Source organism: Muntiacus reevesi, chromosome 1 (assembly GCF_963930625.1).
Source record: "Muntiacus reevesi chromosome 1, mMunRee1.1, whole genome shotgun sequence".
NCBI lineage: Eukaryota > Metazoa > Chordata > Mammalia > Artiodactyla > Cervidae > Muntiacus > Muntiacus reevesi.
Genome location: NC_089249.1, coordinates 53,756,903 through 53,776,141, shown reverse-complemented (window position 1 = coordinate 53,776,141; position 19,239 = coordinate 53,756,903). Strand labels below are relative to the sequence as shown.

Sequence of the window (19,239 nt, the reverse complement as noted above, 5' to 3'; positions counted from 1 at the left end):
TATACATATATATGTATTCTTTTTCATATTCATTTCCATCATAGTTCATCACAGGATACTGAATATAGTTCCTGTGCTATAAGGAAGAACTTTGTTGTTTATCCATTTTAGAGATAATAGTTTGCGTCTGTTAATCCCAAACTCTCAATCCTTCCCTTCCCCATCCTGCCTTGGTAGCCACAAGTCTGTTCTCTTGATCTGTGCGTCTGTTTTGTTTCATATGTATGTTCATTTGTGTCTTATTTTAGTTTCCACATATAAGTGATATCATGGTACTTATTTGTCTTTCTCTTTTTGATTTATTTTGCTTAGTATGATAACCTCTAAATCTACCCATGTTGCTGCAAATAGCATTATTTTATTTTTTTATGTGAGTAATATTCCATTGTGTGTATATATATGACATAAACATATATATACATATACATACATACATACATTCATTTGTCAATAGACATTGGGTTGTTTCCATGTCTAGACTATCATAAATAATGCTATGAACATAGAGGTGCGTGTCTCTTTTTGAATTATGATATTGTCTGGATATATGCCTGGGATTGGGATTACAGGATCATATGGCAACTCTGTTTTTAGTTTTTCAAGGAACCTCCAGAAAAAAAAAGGAACCTCCATACTGTTTTCCATAGTGGCTGTACTAATTTACATTCCCACCAACAATGTAGGAGGGTACCCTTTTCTCCAAATCCCCTCCAGCATTTGTTATTTGTAGACTTTTTAATGATGGACATTTCGACCACTGTGAGATGGTACCTCAATGTAGTTTTGATTTGCATTTCTTTGATAATTAGCAATGATGAGCATCTTTTCATGTGCCTATTGGCCATCTATATGCTTTCTTTGGAGAAATGTCTATTTAGGGCTTCTGCCCATTTTTCAGTTGGGTTGTTTTTTTGTTATTGAGCTGTATGAGGTACATACTATTTAGAATCAGTAAACCCCTAAAGGTCTTCTGCACAATGCCTGATAGTGCGCTGTAAGAACACCCAGTTACCCCTGTTGCCTATTTCCAAGTTTAGGGTAATTTTTCTTGACATCCAGAACCTTAGAAGTTATTATATAGAAGCTATTCTATAAATGTTTGTGACAGTTGATAATACTTGTAGATAAATTCTGCAATCCACATTTAGCTGTACCAACTCACATGTCTCAGGAGACTCAGACTAATAGGAATATGATGCCTGTGACATGAATACAGTATTTATAGCAATAGAGCTTTTTATAAACTTCTGTTCCCTTGTATTCTGTTAGCCCTGAGATGCCTGAAAATGAAGCCACCTTCGCAATAACTGCTGGAGGAATTGGGGATGCCAAGGAGTAGGTGGCGAATTGATGCAGATTGCTTCTTAGTGCTTATTAGGAGCTGAAGAAATGGAAAAGCAGTCTTAAATTTCAGATCTTGAAGTAAGAGTTTGGTTTTTTTTCATGTGTTACTAATGGAAAGTCAGCAAAAGAGATTTAACTCATATTTATTTTAAAAGTCTCTGATTTATAATAACTATACATTATGTGTCAGTTTAGGAATATAAATATGTATATGAATGAATAAACGTTTTGAGAATTAGTTAGGGAGGGATTACCTCACTTTAGCTTTCCAAAGTGAGCCGCTAAGCAGATGGAACGTCTAAGAGCTCAGAAATGTCCCCTTCTTCTGCAACTTCCCCATGAACACAGAAGTGAATAAACTTACAAAGGAGGGAGGCATGTTTACAGGACACACACAAAAAAGCTTTTTTATTTATGATATCAAACTGTACCTTCACAATTTCAGCAACAGAAATGAAACATTAAGCTAAATTTTTAAATCATTTGACTTTTAGGCAAATTGAAATTATTTTTTAAAAAATGTACTTCTTATTGGGAAGATAAAAGCAAAGGTAATTAGAATCTTTACAATTTTAGGTGGTCAAGATAGCGTGACTTTTATATTTTAAGTTTTGGGTAGAGAATTCAAAATCTTTTTTAAGATACTAAGGTTAATTGAAATATAAAATTTTTGTATACTAATTTTATAAATGTGTAAAAATATTGTTTTTTCTAAGTGTTAAAAATAAAATCTGGTTTTCAAAATGTATGTATAATAAAAATACTTATAAATTAAAACTAATAATATTTACACTGACAATCTTTATAGGTCTCAGAAAGGTTTAATTTCTTACGTTGCATCCACTTGTATGAGAATTCAAGTGCTAAAAGTACCATTTGTTACAAAAGGTATCTGATCATCCATTAAATCTTTCACTCACCAAGTGAATGTTAAGTCTAAGCAATCTACAAAAGAAGTATGGTTCCTGCCCTCAAAAGAATGTATATACTAGCTAAACGAAACTCCTAATGTTTATGAAAGAATGAGAGAGCAAATGATTAAAAAATACTTTGGATTGTGTGATTCCAGAAGTGGGGGAGGAACAGTTAAGCTGTGGGATAGCATATGCAGAGGTATAAAAGCTAGGATTTAGGAACAGAGACCAACTTGGCAAGCAGAAATTGTTTATAGTGTGAAGTACTGGGAAGTAAGAACTTTTTAATTTTACTATTATTTTTAAATCAGAAGCTGCTCCTCTGAATAAGCATAAGTTAAAGTCATTTTATATTTTTGCAAAGTCACTTTTTGGCCTTTTTTTAGTGTGCAAATATAAATGCACACTTTTTTCCTGAGGAGGGGAAGGTTTTACTACTTGATAAAAACTGAGCATTTCCAAGAGATTCCTTGGTATGCCAGTCCTTGGAAAGGGAATGTACTAATCTGTTTAGGAGACCAGAGTTTTCTTAGTAGGACAGGAAATAAAGCTCTTAAGATTTGAAATTCAGGAAAATTTCCTGGGTTAAACTGAGTACCCTCAGAAAAGAAGAATTTACCCATTGGTATAGAGGTGGAAACACAAGGACTACGGTTCTGTGGGAAAGGCTGGTTTCAATGTGTCACATGGCTAAGGCTGGAAACCTCTCTGGATCCAACCACTCCTCTCTGTCCTGCTTTAGAGAACAGTAGCTAAGCATGTGAATGTGCAATAAAAATAAGCCTATAACCTTGGGGCCCAACTTTGGCAAAGCATAGCAGTTTGTGCAGTGCCCACTGAACTTTTCTAGGCCAGGTTCTATTTGTCACCAGTGACCAAAGTATCAAGTCTTTCCAGTCTTCCTCCCCCATCTGACTGTAGAAATAGCTTTGGCTTCTTATTCCAAGGGGCAGAGAGAGACTCAAAAAAGAGATGCTACTGGTCAGGACTATTTTGATTGCAAGCCACAGAAACTCAAACTAGCAAGTGGAAGACATGAATTCATTGGCTCAAGAGACTGAGAAGTCCAGAAGTAGAGCTGATGACCTTAGCCACCCACGGCTGAAGCCAAGTTGTCTAACAGAATCATCAGAACATTTCTCTCTGCCTCCGTCTCCTGCTTTGCTCATTTTCATGCTGCTATTGTTCTCTCTCAGACTCTCCCCATGTAGTAAGTAGCCAAAATGCTGCTTGTAGCTCTAGACTTACATCCCACTAGAAAAGGCATGCCTTTTTCATCCATAGATTATTCATTCTGTGGAAACAAGCAAAAACCACCAAATGAGAACAGAGGCTATTTATTCAGAGTTGCTACAGCAAGAGTCTGTGACCTTAATTTGCTTTTGGTAGAGAGTCAAAGGCAGGCAGAGGAATGGGAAGGCTTTATAGAGGAAAGGAGGAAAGGCTTCAGGCACGCTCTGATTGGAGGCTGTTGGCATGGAGAGTTGGAAGATTAATTTGATAGAGATGTGGGAAACAGATAAGGGAAATAATACTGGCATCAGGGAGCTAATTTAGGAAACAGTTAGGATAAATCAATTGTTAGGTGGTAAAGAATGGGCCTGGGGTGGTAGCAATGAAATGGATAGACAGTTCAAAAATAGACAATTTTTGAATAGACAATTCAAAAATCCAGTTCACTGGATAGACAGTGAAGATTTGGTGTGAGACTGAATATAAAAAGAGGAAGAGAAGGCAGAGTCACAGGTAACTTGACAAAGTTCTTTAACCTATGAGAGGAGATTATGTTTGTATCATGAATACAAATGAAGAAGTGTCAAATAAAGACTAGGGACTTTACCTGGGAGGGTAAGTTTGTATTAGTTTGCTAAGGCTGCCATAATAAAGCACCACAAACTTAGATGGCTTCAGTTCAATCGCTCAGTCGTGTCCGGCTCTTTGTGACCCCATGAACCACAGCACACCAGGGCTCCCTGTCCATCACCAACTCCCAGAGTCCACCCAAACCCATGTCCATTGAGTCGGTGATGCCCTCCAACCATCTCATTCTCTGTCGTCCCCTTCTCCTCCTGCCCTCAATCTTTCCCAGCATCAGGGTCTTTTCCAATGAGTCAGCTCTCCACATCAGGTGGCCAAAGTATTGGAGTCTCAGCTTCAACATCAGTCCCTCCAATGAACACCCAGACTGATCTCCTTTAGGATGTACTGGTTGAATCTCCTTGCAGTCCAAGGGACTCTCAAGAGTCTTCTCCAACACCACAGTTCAAAAGCATCAATTCTTCGGTGCTCAGCTTTCTTTATAGTCCAACTCTCACATCCATACATGACCACTGGAAAAACCATAGCCTTGACTAGACGGACCTTTGTTGGCAAAGTAATGTCTCTGCTTTTTAATATGCTGTCTAGGTTGGTCATAACTTTCCTTCCAAGGAGCAAGCATCTTTTAATTTCATGGCTGCAATCACCATCTGCAGTGATTTTGGAGCCCAGAAAAATAAAGTCAGCCACTGTTTCCACTATTTCCCCATCTATTTGTCATGAAGTGATGGGACCAGATGCCATGATCTTAATTTTCTGAATGTTGAGCTTTAAGCCAACTTTTTCACTCTCCTCCTTCACTTTCATCAAGAGACTCTTTAGTTCTTCACTTTCTGTCATAAGGGTGGTGTCATCTGCATATCTGAGGTTATTGATATTTCTCCAGGCAATCTTGATTCCAGCTTGTGCTTCCTCCAGCCCAGCGTTTCTCATGATGTACTCTGCATATAAGTTAATAAGGAGGGTGACAATATACAGCCTTAACATACTCCTTTTCCTGTTTGGAACCAGTCTGTTGTTCCATGGCTTAAACAACAGAAATTATTGTTTTTGAACTTTGTATTTTGTATTGCAGTACAGCTGATTAACAATGCTATGATGGTTTCAGGTGAACAGCAAAGGGACTCAGCCATACATATACATGTATCCATTCTCCCCCAAACCTCTCTCCCATCCAGGCTGCCACATAACATTGAGCAGAGTTCCATGCGCTATACAATAGGGCCTTGTTAGTTATCTGTTTGAAATATAGCAATGTGTGCATGACCATCCCAAACTCCCTAACTGTCCCTTTCCCCCAGCAACCATAAGTCTAAACAACAGAAATTATTGTCTCTCAGTTCTAGAGGCTAGAAGGCCAAGGTCAAGATTGGTTCCTTCTCAGGGCTGTGAGGAGAATCTGTTCCATGCCTCTCCCTTAGCTTCTGGTAATTTTCAATATTCTTTGGCTTGTAGAAGAATCACACTGATTTCTGCCTTCACTGTCACATGGTTTTTTCCCTGTGTGCCTGTCTTTTTGTCCAAATTTCCTCGTTTTATAAGTATACCAGTCATAATGGATTAGAGGCCCATCCTACTCCAGTAAGACCTCAGCTCAACTAATTATATCTGTAATGACCCTATTTCTAAATAAGGTCACACGCTGATGAATTGGGGTTAGGACTTCAACATATAAATTTTAAGGTGGACACAATGAAATAATGGTAAGAATCAGACACAGTTAATGGTCAAACACCAGGATGCACTAAATACAACCTGAACTCAGTGCCTGCTAGTCAGAAACAGGGAAGGCAAGATCTGGGGAAATCTAGTATATATTTAGAAGATGAAGAGTTTGAAATAAAGAACAAAGGAAAACAAGGACAGAAAGCTAGGAGATCAGAATAAGGCGGTCACACCAAAAATAGGGAATACAATACACCAGACTCAGAGAAGGGATATCTTTCACGGAGAGGAGAGAGATTAGAACCTTAGACACCAAGGTTCAGCCAGTCGTGTCCTTCACCTGACTCAGGCTTGGTTGGATATGGTGAGTGTTTATCACAACCAAACGTGAATGTTTGGTTGCACAATTTTCATTTATCCATCATAATAACACTTTGCATTTCTTTTAGTCACCTCTTCCCAATTCATGTAGTCTATCCTGAGACACTGGATACTGAGCAACAGTCACAAGGATGAGAGCATGGATTAGAGGTCACTAATACATGCAGTGACAGAAAAGGCAGTAAGGCTGGCAGCAGTGGCATTGACCTGAACAAGCTGTTCCTGCTGCTAGACTGCAGGCTTCTGACTCCCAAACTGCACAGTTATTTAGACGCCTGTCCTTTCCTATGGTAGTTCTCCAGCCTCCTGACAATTCAATGACTCCTAATGTCCTTCTGATAAATTTATCTTTGCTTCACTAGTCATAGTTGGATTCTATCACTTGCAATCTAGAACTCCAAGGTGACACCCAAATGCTGCTTCAGGGGACTGGAAAAAAAGAAAGCCAGGAAGAGCTTACTTAACACTCAGTTGGATGACTCCTCATTATTCATAAACTCTTCTATACCAGTCTTCAATATTTTAAAAGGAAAGTTGTTGAAAAGTCTATTAGAATTTTACTTGACTGAACCCAAAATAATAGTATCTTAAACAAAATCTAGGTTTATTTTTCTCTCGTAGACAGAAATCTGAAGCCAGGCAAGTCCAAAACTATTACAGTGGCTCTACTTTGTAATCAGGACTCCAGGCTTTCTGCTTCCATTCTGCTCTTGGCTTCCATTTTCAGGGTCAGCTCATAGCCTAAGATGATACTGGAACTATGGTCAGAGAAATCAAGTTGGGGAAATAAAAATGAAAGGCAAAAGGGCCAAAAAAGCTCCTTTCCAGCCGAGTCAGCTCCTATGATGCCCTCTCCCAACACAACGCTTTTGCTTACATCTCATTGGCCTGAACTCACTCATATGGCTCTATCAATATACAAAGACGTAGGGAAATACTCTTTTGTTGTAAGCAGCAGTATGCTCAGCTGAAAATCGTAGTTCTATAATTAAGGAGAAAAGAAAATGGCTATTGGTAAGCAACTACCAGTTTCTACCACAAAATCTTCTTTTACTTTCTCAGCAATGACAAACTTCTCAAATGTCTATTACTATATACAAGGCAGAGCACTTCAGGAGTTTTATACTTGTACCAGTAAAGCTAGTTGAGGAGTATATCAGTTAGAATGCCCTCAGCTGCAAGTAACAGAAAACCCAACTGAAAGTAGCCTAAACAATGAGGAAATATGCCATCTCATATAATAAAAAGTGCTGAAGTCAACCAACTGCTATGTCAGTTAATTCAGCAACTCTATAATATCATCAAGGGTTCATGTTCTTTCTTTTCACTTCCCCTCATCTGGTTACAGGTCTCTAAAAGCCCCACTTTGGTCAGAAGATGACTATGTAAACATTGAAAACACCTAGAAAAAGACAAGGTATTCTTTCAGGAGCAAGGAAATAGCTCACCCATACAGTTGCATTCAGTTTGTGGTTTGGCTGGAGGGTCTAAAATGACTTTGCCTGTATACCTGGTATCTTGGTGGGGATAGTTGAAAAAGTGAGACTTCTGTCATCATTCAGTAGTCTAGCCTGAGCTGCTTTACATGGCAGCTGGGTTCCAAAAGGGCAAATGCTTAGCAAGTCTCTGCTTGCCTCATGCTTGTTAGTGTCTCATTGGCCAAAGCAAATTACACAAGAAGTCCAGAATCATTGTGGGAGGGGATTACACCAGGGCTTGAATACCAGGGAATGTGCTTTCTTGGAGGTCATCAGTATAACAGTCTTCTATAGGGTACGGTTTTGAGCCCTTTGGGGTGGGGAGTTTGTCTTCAAGAACTTACAATATTGTCAGGGATGTGAGACAAACTCCTGGAAAGTTAAATAGAAACTCATGACTTCAATATTTTAATAACATTTTAAAGACTATGGAAGTCTGAAGGCAGGCCCAGAGAGAGAGGTTTCAACCTGGAAAAGCTAGTTGGATTTTTTTCCCAGGAGATTTCATATGGTGGTGAATGTTCCATGCCTCAGGGTCAGGCCTTCAGTGTTCATCTTCAGTATGTTTAGTGCCCTGGGTGCATGCATGCTGAGTCGCTTCAGTCATGTCCAACTCTTTGCAACCCCATGGACTGCAGCCTGCCAGGCTCCTCTGTTCATGGGGATTCTCCAGGCAAGAATACTGCAGTGGGTTGCCATGCCCTCCCCCAGGGGATCTTCCCAACCCAGGGATCAAACCCAGGTCTCCAGCATTGCAGGCAGTTTCTTTATTGTCTGAGCCACCAGGGAAGTCCAAGAATACTGGAGTGGGTAGCCTATCCCTTCTCCAGGGAATCTTCCCGACTCAGAAATCAAACTGGGGTCTCTTGCATTGCAGGCAGATTCTTTACCAGCTGAGCTACCAGAGAAAGCCATTTAGTGCCCTAGTACTGGTTAATTTCTAGAGAAATTAACTTCAGTCTGACTGAACACACAAGCTGCCAGGGAGAGTATACCAGGACGCCAGTGACACTGAAGAGTAGAATATAATGTCAAGCAGACCAGATGTGAAGATTGACATGAACAGCCAGCCCATTGCCTCAGTGAGCAAGTTCATTTGAAGCTAAATATGCTTGATGAACACAGATTCAGAATAAGGCTGCTTGGACATAAAATTTGAATTATTAAAGGGTTCTGGTAGCCCATTACATTGATCTTCATTCATTCATATGTTTATTTTCAATGTATTATGAAGTGCGTGAGTGTGTGCTCACTCGGTGATGTCCGACTCTTTGTGACCCCATGGACTGTAGCCCACCAGGCTCCTCTGTTCATGGGATTCTCCAGGCAAGAGTACTGGAATGGATTGCCATTTCCTTCTCCAGGGGATCTTCCTGACCCAGGGATCGAATTCGAGTCTCCTGCATTGGCAGGCGGGTTCTTTACCACTGAGCTACCAGCAAAGTCCCTTTAATTACTCTGGGCAGGAGTCATTTTAAGGGGAAACAACAGGGCTGCAGCACTTCCATAAATTCTCAAACATACATGTCTAGAATTACATATGTATACAAAAGCAGAAGCCCCTTCTTTGGACTCCAACTGATTTCCACCCAGTGCCAATATGAACCACCTCCAGATCAGGTAGGGGTGTGTGTTTATTTGGGATTGATGTCCTTGTTTGGTATAGTCTTTTATCAAAGATAACCCTAATACTAGTTGGTTTTCCTCTAAGTGTGTGCAAACTATATTTTGCCTTTGGGACCAAAATTATGTAAATACCAGAGCTTTCCTTCTCATTAATATCTTAGACACCAGTTGGTGTTTAACTGACCTATTGATGTTTTCACTGTCTTTGTCTCTCTGTTCTAATTGGTGATGCCAGTTTGTTTTTCTTCACATTATTAAGTCTATTTCTAGAATACAATTGAGTGTAACATAATTATATACTCCTTTCTATTCTATTTCTTAGAAGGATGTTGCCAACTTTCCTCTCTGACTCTCCACTCAGCTCCATATCTTTTCAACACTGCTGTATCTGTCTGGGCAACACAGAGTAATCTATTAAACAACATGAACCCACCTCTCTACTCTTGCTCAGCTACTGAGTTTGGTCTGTATTTTGGCATTTACCTACTCCCTCCCTCTAGGTTTCCCACGTGGCGCTAGTGGTAAAGAAGCTGCCTGCCAATGAAGGAGATACAAGAGATGCAGGTTCAATCCCTGAGTGGGGAAGATCCCCTGGAGGAGGCCATGGCAACCCACTCCAGTATTCTTGCCTGGAGAATCCCATGGACAGAAGACCCTGACAGGCTAGTCAGGGTTGCAAAAAGTCAGCCAAGACTGAAGCAACTTAGCATGCCTCCCTCCCTCCAGTTTTTGAGGACTGACTTTCCTCTTTATGCTTGTCAGAAGCGAACCAAGAATCTCTATCACCTTGGTTTTCTTCAAGGAAAAGAAAGACTTGTCTGTATTTCCCAGCAAAAACAAGGCCCTGCTATACAGTTCAAGAGATTCCCAGGGCCTCCCAAGCACCAGCAGGCATACTCCAACTGGCAGGGCTGATCTTTAACTCTTGAGCCCTCTTGAACCCATTTCATGTGAAATGCCAGGCTGGATGAATCACAAGCTGCAACCAAGATTTCCAGGAGAAATACCAGCAACCTCAGATATGCAGATGATACCACTTTAATGGCAGAAAGTGAAGAAGAACTAAAGAACCTCCTGAGGAGGGTGAAACAAGAGAGTGAAAAAGCTAGCTTAAAACTCAAAAAAACTAAGATCATGTCATCCGGTCCCATTACTTCATGGAAAATAGATGGGGAAACAATGGAAACAGTAAAAGGCTTTATTTTCTTGGGTTCCAAAATCACTGTTGATGCTGTTGTCAGTCATGAAATTAAGACACTTGCTCCTTGGAAGGAAAGCTATGACAAATCTAGACAGTAAAAGCAGAGACATCACTTTGCTGACAAAGGTCTGTATAGTCAAAGCTCTGGTTTTTCCAGTAGTCATGTATGGATGTGGGAGTTGGACCATAAGGAAAGCCGAGCACCAAAGAATTGATGTTTTCAAACTGGTGCTGGAGAAGACTCTTGAGAGTCCCTTGGACAGCAAGGAGATCAAATCTGTCAATCCTGAAGAAAATCAATCCTGAATATTCATTGGAAAGACTGAGGCTGAAGCTCCAATACTCTGGCAACCTGATGCGAAGAGCCGACTCATTAGAAAAGACTCTGATGCTGGGAAAGATTGAAGGCAGGAGGAGAAGGGGATGACAGAGGATGAGATGGTTGGATGGCATTGCTAACTCAATGGATATGAGTCTGAGCAAACTCCGAGAGATAGTGAAGGACAGGGAAGCCTGGCGTATTGCAGTCTATGGGGTTGCAAAGAGTCGGACACAGCTGAGCAACTAAACAACAATTATTGAAAGAGAAATCATTATCTTGTTTCTTCTCCCACTTTGTCCATACAAAACTTTTTGACTTTTTCTGGCTTCTCAGATTTTACTCTCCCATTCCCGTCATTTAACACTGTCTTTTATTTTGCTTTATATTTTTGGAGCATAGAAAGCTTTATTTCAGGCCCAAGCAAGGAGAACAGGTGGCTCATGTTCAAAAACTCCAAACTCCCCGGTGGCTTTGGGGGAGAAGTTTTTAGGCAAAATTTGGGGTGAGGACTGCAGGGTGGGTGACTTTCTTCTGACTGGTGAGGAGATAGCAGGATGATGTTCCAGGAATTTTGTGCTCAGCTTGAAGTTGCCATCCTCCACCTGTGTGGGGGCCTTAGTTCCTGGGAGGCGTACAGGGTCCTGCTCAGTTTCAAACCAGAATCAGATTCCAGAACCAAGAGATTAGAAGAACACCATCCACCTGGAGTCTGAAGTCCATCAAAACCTGTCTTTAAGAAATTAAAATAAGAACCATTTGGTCTCAGGACTGAAGCTCAGTAGGTATATGTCTCATCTCATAAAGAATCAGTGAGATGCAAAGTGAGAGGTAAGAAATGTATCTGTGTATTTAGTTAGAGAGACAGACATTCCATAGATAGAATGGATCCATGTCAAAAGGCAAGAATGGCCTAGGGAGAAACATGCCCCACAGACAGAGTGTGGGCCATCTCAGAAGGCAAAAGGCAACACTGTCTTTAAATTCATTTATATTCAACAAACCAAAGAGGCGTCAGTCATTAGGATTCCCTAACTTAGAAGGCTGCTAGGGAACTATAACAATTTTTTGTCATCAAATAATATTTTCTTCTGCCACACTAATTAGAAAGGTCCATGCGCCGGCAAAGGACACTGTGTATGTATCATCCTGTGCTTTCCCAAAGATAAGTGCCAAACATTTGTGTGTGAATGTAGTATTTGTCACACCTTGTTAATTATAATCCCCCTTTCTCATTTAGAGCTTTCAAGATGTATTAATACTGTTATTCTCTGAGTCATTCTCTTTAATTCTGTTTCACCCCTAGTGAGCTGACTGTACAATCTGTACAATCTCTTTCAGCCAGCGTGCGTGCTGTGTGTTGAGGGGAGGAACTGAACAGCTGCCCCCATTATCTATAAAGAGAACAGGAAAAAAAACCCAAACATTTTCAGGTGGTGATTAATGTGTCTAAGTGCCACAGGACAGGAGATCACGTCGCTAAGATTCCAAGGTGGGGGGGAGGGGTCAGAAGTGAACCTTGAGTTTTCCTATTTGCATGCCTCTAGAGGGATTAACAAAAAAATAATCACAGAGGTTGGGGGAAATGCGGGGGGTGGGGTGGGGAGTAGAGAATAGAGATTTGTTAAAGCAGGGAGGTGATGAGAAGTGGGAGGCAGAATTTGGAAGCCCTGAATGTCAGACTGTGGAGCTAAAGCTGGGTCTTTAGGTTATAGGAAACAAGACACCTACAGACTGGCAGTTTTGCTAGTCTGTAAAACACCTGGGATTCCATTCTTCTATGCCTCTCTAATACAGAAGTCACTAACACACACATTCAATTAGTTAATAATCAAAACTCTGTGCCTAAATTTCTGCTTGGCAATAATTGGCTGGACAGTAAAGCAGCTGCTTTAGATGGAGCATGGCTCTCCAGCTCCCTCAGGCCCTACCTGGTCTGGGTTTGCTTTTTTAGATTAATGGCCTTCAAATCATACTCGCTAAAAAAATTCTGAAAAAATAGGCTGCTGCCTAAACTTTTAAATTATCAGTTTAAATTGTTTTAAAGGATGTAATTTATGATATGCTGAAACATTAACATTTTAAAGTGAAGTTGTCATATCACTTTTAAATGCATCCCAGTTCAGTTCAGTCGCTCAGTCATGTCCGACTCTTTGCAACCCCATGCATGGACTGCATCACGCCAAGGCTTCCCTGTCCATCACCATCTCCCAGAGCTTGCTCAAACTCATGTCCATCGAGTCGGTGATGCCATCCAACATCTTCTGTTGTCCTCTTCTCCTCCTGCCTTCAATCTTTCCCGTCATCAGGGTATTTTCCAATGAGTCAGTTCTTTGCATCAGGTGGCCAATGGAATTTAAATACCATCGCAGTTTGATACCATTGTCCTTTAAAAGTACATGAATAAGGAACTTCCCTAGTGGTCCTTTTCATACTGTCCATGGGGTTCTCAAGGCAAGAATACTGAAGTGGTTTGCCATTCCCTTCTCCGGTGGACCACATTTTGTCAGAACTCTCCACCATGACCCGTCCATCTTGGGTGGCCCTACACAGCATGGCTCATAGTTTCATTGAGTTAGACAAGGCTGTGGTCCATGTGATTAGTTTGATTAGTTTTCTGTGATTGTGGTTTTCAGTCTGTCTGCCCGCTGATGGAGGATAAGAGGCTTATGGAAGCTTCCTGATGGGAGAGACTGACTGAGGGGAAAACTGGGTCTTGTTCTGATGGGTGGGGCCATGCTCAGTAAATCTTTAATCCAATTTTCTGTTGATGGGTGGAGCTGTGTTCCCTCCCTGCTATTTAGAGTCAGTAGCTGACCCTCAGATCCCGGCTACACCAGAAAGGAGACTGTGATATGGAGGTCTGACTAGAAAGACAGAAACTCAGGCAGCACTGAGACCTCCAGTCGAGATAGAGTGCCTGATGAACCATGGACAGAGGTTCGTGACATTATACAGGAGACAGGGATCTAGACCATCCCCAAGAAAAAGAAATGCAAAAAAGCAAAATGGCTGTCTGAGGAGGACTTACAAATAACTGTGAAAAGAAGAGAAGCAAAAAGCAAAGGAGAAAAGGAAAAGATGTATGCATTTAAATGCAGAGTTTCAAAGAATAGCAAGGAGAGTTAAGAAAGCCTTCCTCAGTGATCAGTGCAAAGAAATAAGAGGAAAACAATAGAATGGGAGGGAGTAGAGATCTCTTCAAGAAAATTAGCAATACCAAGAGAACATTTCATGCAAAGATGGACTCAATAAAGGATAGAAATGGTATGGATCTAACAGAAGCAAGGAGATATTAAGAAGAGGTGGCAAGAATACACAGAAGAACTGTACTTAGATCTTCACAACCCAAATAATCACAATGGTGTGATCCAGACATCCTGAAATGTGAAGTCAATTGGGCCTGAGGAAGCATCACTAAAAACAAGTTAATGGAGGTGATGAAATTCCAGTTGAGCTAATTCAAATCCTAAAAGATGATGCTGTGAAAGTGCTGCACTCAATATACCAGCAAATTTGGAAAACTCAGCAGTGGCCACAGGACTGGAAAAAGTCAGTTTTCATTCCAGTCCCAGAGAAAGGCAATGCCAAAGAATGCTCAAACTATCGCACAATTGCACTCATCTCACATGCTAGTAAAGCAATGCTCAAAATTCTCCAAGCCAGGCTTCAGCGGTATGTGAACCGTGAACTTCCAGATGTTCAAGCTGGTTTTAGAAAAGGCAAAGGAACCAGAGATCAAATTGCCGACATCTGTTGGATCATCGAAAAAACAAGAGAGTTACAGAAAAACATCTATTTCTGCTTTACTGACTATGCCAAATCCTTTGACTATGTAGATCACAATAAACTGTGGACAATTCTGAAAGAGATGGGAATACCAGACCATCTGACCTGCCTCTTGAGAAACCTGTATGCAGGTCAGGAAGCAACAGTTAGAACTAGACATGGAACAACAGACTGGTTCCAAATAGGAAAAGGAGTATGTCAAGGCTGTATATTGTCACCCTGCTTATTTAACTTATATGCAGAGTACATCATGAGGAACGCTGGACTGGAGGAAGCACAAGCTGGAATCAGATTGTCGGGAGAAATATCAATAACCTCAGACATGCAGACAACACCACCCTTACGGCAGAAAGTGTAGAGGAATTAAAAAACCTCTTGATCAAAGAGAAGGAGAGTGAAAAAGTTGGCTTAAAACTCAACATTCAGAAAACTAAGATCATGGCATCTGGTCCCATCACTTCATGACAAATAGATGGGAAAACAGTGGCTGACTTTATTTTGGGGAGCTCCAAAATCACTGCAAATGGTGACTGCAGCCATGAAATTAAAAGACACTTACTCCTTGGAAGGAAAGTTATGACCAACCTAGACAGCATATTAGAAAGCAACCTAAAAAGCAGAGACATTACTTGACTAACAAAGGTCCGTCTAGTCAAGGCTATGGTTTTTCCAGTAGTCATGTATGGATGTGAGAGTTGGACTATAAATAAAGCTGAGCACCAAAGAATTGATGCTTTTGAACTGTGGTGTTGGAGAAAACTCTTGAGAGTCCCTTGAACTGCAAGGAGATCCAACCAGTCCATCCTAAAGGAGATCAGTCCTGGGTGTTCATTGGAGGGACTGATGTTGAAGCTGAAACTCCAATACTTTGGCCACCTGATGTGGAGAGCTGACTCATTGGAAAAGACCCTGATGCTGGGAAAGATTGAGGGCAGGAGGAGAAGGGGATGACAGAGGATGAGATGGTTGGATGGCATCACCGACTTAATGGACGTGAGTTTAAGTGGACTCTGGGAGTTGGTGATAGACAGAGAGGCCTGGAGTGCTGCAGTCCATGAGGTCGAAAAGAGTGGGACACAACTGAGTGACTGAACTGAACTGAACTGGTGGTCCAGTGGTTGATTCCAGCCTGCAGGGGACAATTGGGAAACTAGGATCCTGCATGCCATGTGACAAAAGAAAAAAAATTTCTTTTAAGAGTTGAACATTTTATTAATATATGGTTCCTTTTTCTCTTTGAAATCCTATTTTCTTTCTAGAATTTTATACTGTATTTTCATATCAAATGTCTTATTCATCATTTCATTTTCTATGTGTATTAAAGTTTCTTTTGGCTTGTTATTGCAATTATTGAAACACAATTAAGCAAAGCAATATATTACAACCTTAATAACTATCAAACAGGAAATAAAATTTTTAATGGAAATGCCTCTTTTAATAAGATAGAGACTAAAAATAGTAGCTCCTGTATCCATGGAAAAATATTATCTGGACAATTTTTTCTCCCTCTCTATAGCCGTTAAGTGCTGAGAAACTTTGATCACACAATTTAGTAGGTGGGACTGGAAAGAGTTTTGTTATGGTAATGTCCCTCAATTATTTGATCTTCTTTCAAGTTATACAGCAGAAATCCAGTAATCTATCTTAAGAAATTAAAGGATCAGCTGAAAGTTCCATGTAGTCCTCCTTCTCTTTTGTTGAAAACTAAGAACCAGAATTCTTCTGATTTGCAAAAGGATATGTTGCCAAGTCATTACTCTTTTCACAATATTAGGGTTTCTAATTGTCCTTCTCTTTGTCACCTCTTGAGATTTTTAACATCCATGGCAAAGCCCATCCTGAGATTTCGAGTAGAAGAGAAATATTTTTGTAAAGTGGAAGGGTGCAATTTTTAAAAAATTTCTCAGTCATATCAATTTTAGAAAAGACTATATATGATGGGACTTCCCTGGTGGCCCAGTGGTTAAGAATCTCCCTTGCAATGCAGGGGACACTAACTTCCCACATGCCACACGCTTATGGAGCAAGTAAGCCCTCCCAGGGCAACTAGAGAGTAGCTCCACTTGAGTCAACTAGAGAAAGCCCACGTACAACAATGAAGAAGACCCAGTGCAGCCAAAAATAAAAATAAATTCTTTTAAAATGTCATTTGATCACGAAGCCCTTCTCAAGACAGCCCATGTAAACACTATCTTACAAGTATACGTCGATCCACCTCTCTCCCCCCACAACACTATCCCTTTTCTATGCTTTAAATTTTTGTTTTAGTTAGCAATTGCCTGATATTTGTCTATCTCCCCACTAGAGTGTTAACGCCACAGGTGCAGGAACTCATTTGTTCACTGCTGTGCCACAGTAGCTGGCACATTGTGTGGACCATCAGACCGTCAACACTTGGTCCAGTAAATCCATGACTGTCCATCTTCCTTACAGCCTAAATGACATCTTCTCTCAGGTCAGGAAACTCCTTCCCTCATGCTGCTTGCGGCTGCCTGCTAAGTCGCTTCAAGCTGGGTCCAAGTCTTTGCAGCCCCATGGACTGTAGCCCATTAGGCTCCTCTGTCCATGGGATTCTCCAAGCAAGAATAATGGAGTGGGTTGCCTTCTCCAGGTGATCTTCCCAAACCAGGGATCCAACCCACATTCCTTATGTCTCCTGCATTGGCAGGCGGGTTCTTTACCACTAGTGTTAGGGGAGCACACTGATTGAAACCGCCCACCCTGGCCAGGCACCATAGTAACCATTTGCATGAGTTGTTTTATGGCAGGAGATCCTGATAAGGAATACGGAACTAATAAGCCACCACCAGCCCGAAGAGTTCGGGAAAGATCGAGAGGAGACACTACCTGTCCGTCCACTTCCCAGAATCCCTCTCGCTAGCATCCATCTTGGCTGAGCGATGCGTGCGCCACCAGGAAAGACTCTGAATTAGAATGATTGGCCAAAGACTACCCGGAAACGAATCCCATCACCATAAAACCCAAGACTGCGAGCCATGCGGCAGAGCAGTTCTCCTGGGTTCCCTTACCCTCCTGCTCTCCACCCGGGTGCCCTTTCCCAATAAAATCTCTTGCTTTGTCAGCATGTGTCTCCTCGGACAATTCCATTTCCGAGTGTTAGACAAGAGCCCAGTTTCGGGTCCTGGAAAGGGTCCCCCTTCCTGCAACAAATGGCGACCACGAAGGGACATCTTCTTCGCTGAGATTGACATCCTGACCACTCGGGGTACTCAGGGGCCAGCTTGCCTGCCAATGGACCAGACCCAGCGGCTGCAGCTGGGACCCTTTTGTCCCTGGTCTCCTCCTGACGCGGACAACTGGCCAGAGTGCCCCGACCGGTAAGGAACAAGAGATTTTATTGACCTCCCTCCCCTTCCCTCCCTCTTTCCTCTCCTTAGCCCTTCCTATCCTTCCCGTTTTTCTAGTCCCCCGGTCCTGGACACAGGAATCTGGTCGAAGGGCCTCAGCTTGAGCTGAGGATTGGAGACTGATCACCTCCTCTTGGCAGAGAACTCGAATTTTCTGGTCTGGTTTCTGGTAGGGCCGAGTTCCAGTCCTCCCTTCTCTGGAAGCCCAGGGAAAAGTCCCGTAACGCCTGGGTGTCTGCAGGTGGCAGGAGACGTCTGTAAGGCCACCCCTTTTGCCCCCCTTTCCCGCCTCCTCCCCCTTCTTTCAACCTGGCTTCCTTTCCTCCTTTTGAAATCTTTGAAGACATCTGAAGTTTTGTGTCTCTATAAAAGGTTTTCTGAGAGACTGTATTCTTGTATTTAAGAGAGTGTCTGATGAGGACTGCCAGGTTTATATGTGTGTGTTTTAACTCTGTTCTGTGTTGTGATTTGTGATGGCCATTTTGCTTTGTCTGGCCACCATTTAAACCTGCCACCATTTTGTTAGAGCTTGGTTTTCTTTCCCTGTGCCTTGAGGCCAGGGCTCTCAGGAACACTTATCTAGACCATCTCTAACTCCTGAGACTGAGAAAAAAAGGAAAAAAGCCTTTAAAAATGTTATTTATTTCAGCTTTTTTAATAAAGTAGTAAATTTTATATTGTAATATCTAATTGATGACCAAACTTAGAAAATGAAGCTAGATCTTGCAGTGTGTCTGTCTAAATATGTCTTGGCATGTTTTTGTCTCTGGGTAATATTTTTTAGGTTAATTTGTAAATGAGCTCTATTTAATTGGCTTAAAAAAAGGTAAGCGCTTACAAATCAAATAATTCCAAATTAAACAATAAATTCCAGGTTCAGGTGAACTGGGAAATATTCAGTATTAAATACCTGATATTAATGTTTGTTTGTTGACCTATCTAATATAGACATGTCTTAGAGTAAGTAACATCAAGTAGAATATTTTCATTGTACCTAGGTTTAATATAAGTTAAATATTATATCTGTTACAAGTTTGTCAACAAGAAAATTACCTCGAGTGAAGAAACTTCTAAAAAATGTAAATGAGATATGAGTTTGTATTCTTTAGGAATATCTGTCTACAATAGTCTCTCCAGATTGGCATAACTTGAATTTCTAAGGGTTGTGCTAAACTAAGTATTGGAAGTCTATTGAATAATTAGGTCATTTCCAAACAAAATAAGAATTTGAAATATTTACTACTAAACACTGATTTCCTTTTACAGAAAAACTAAAGAGATTTGGGACTATAAATGAATGATATTTGATGCCATCCTAAAATGTTTTAACAAAGCA

General features: G+C 41.0%; 1 protein-coding gene across 1 annotated transcript in view; it reads left to right on the top strand.

The window, feature by feature from the left end:
• Positions 1-1,347, top strand: part of DMC1 (DNA meiotic recombinase 1) — a 43,142-nt gene extending 41,795 nt beyond the window's left edge. Inside the window, exon 14 of the mRNA XM_065923773.1 lies at positions 1,270-1,347. Coding sequence (XP_065779845.1) covers positions 1,270-1,339 — 70 coding nt within the window. The 3' untranslated portion in view covers positions 1,340-1,347. The remainder of the gene's footprint in view (positions 1-1,269) is intronic.
• Positions 1,348-19,239: the final 17,892 nt, after the last annotated feature.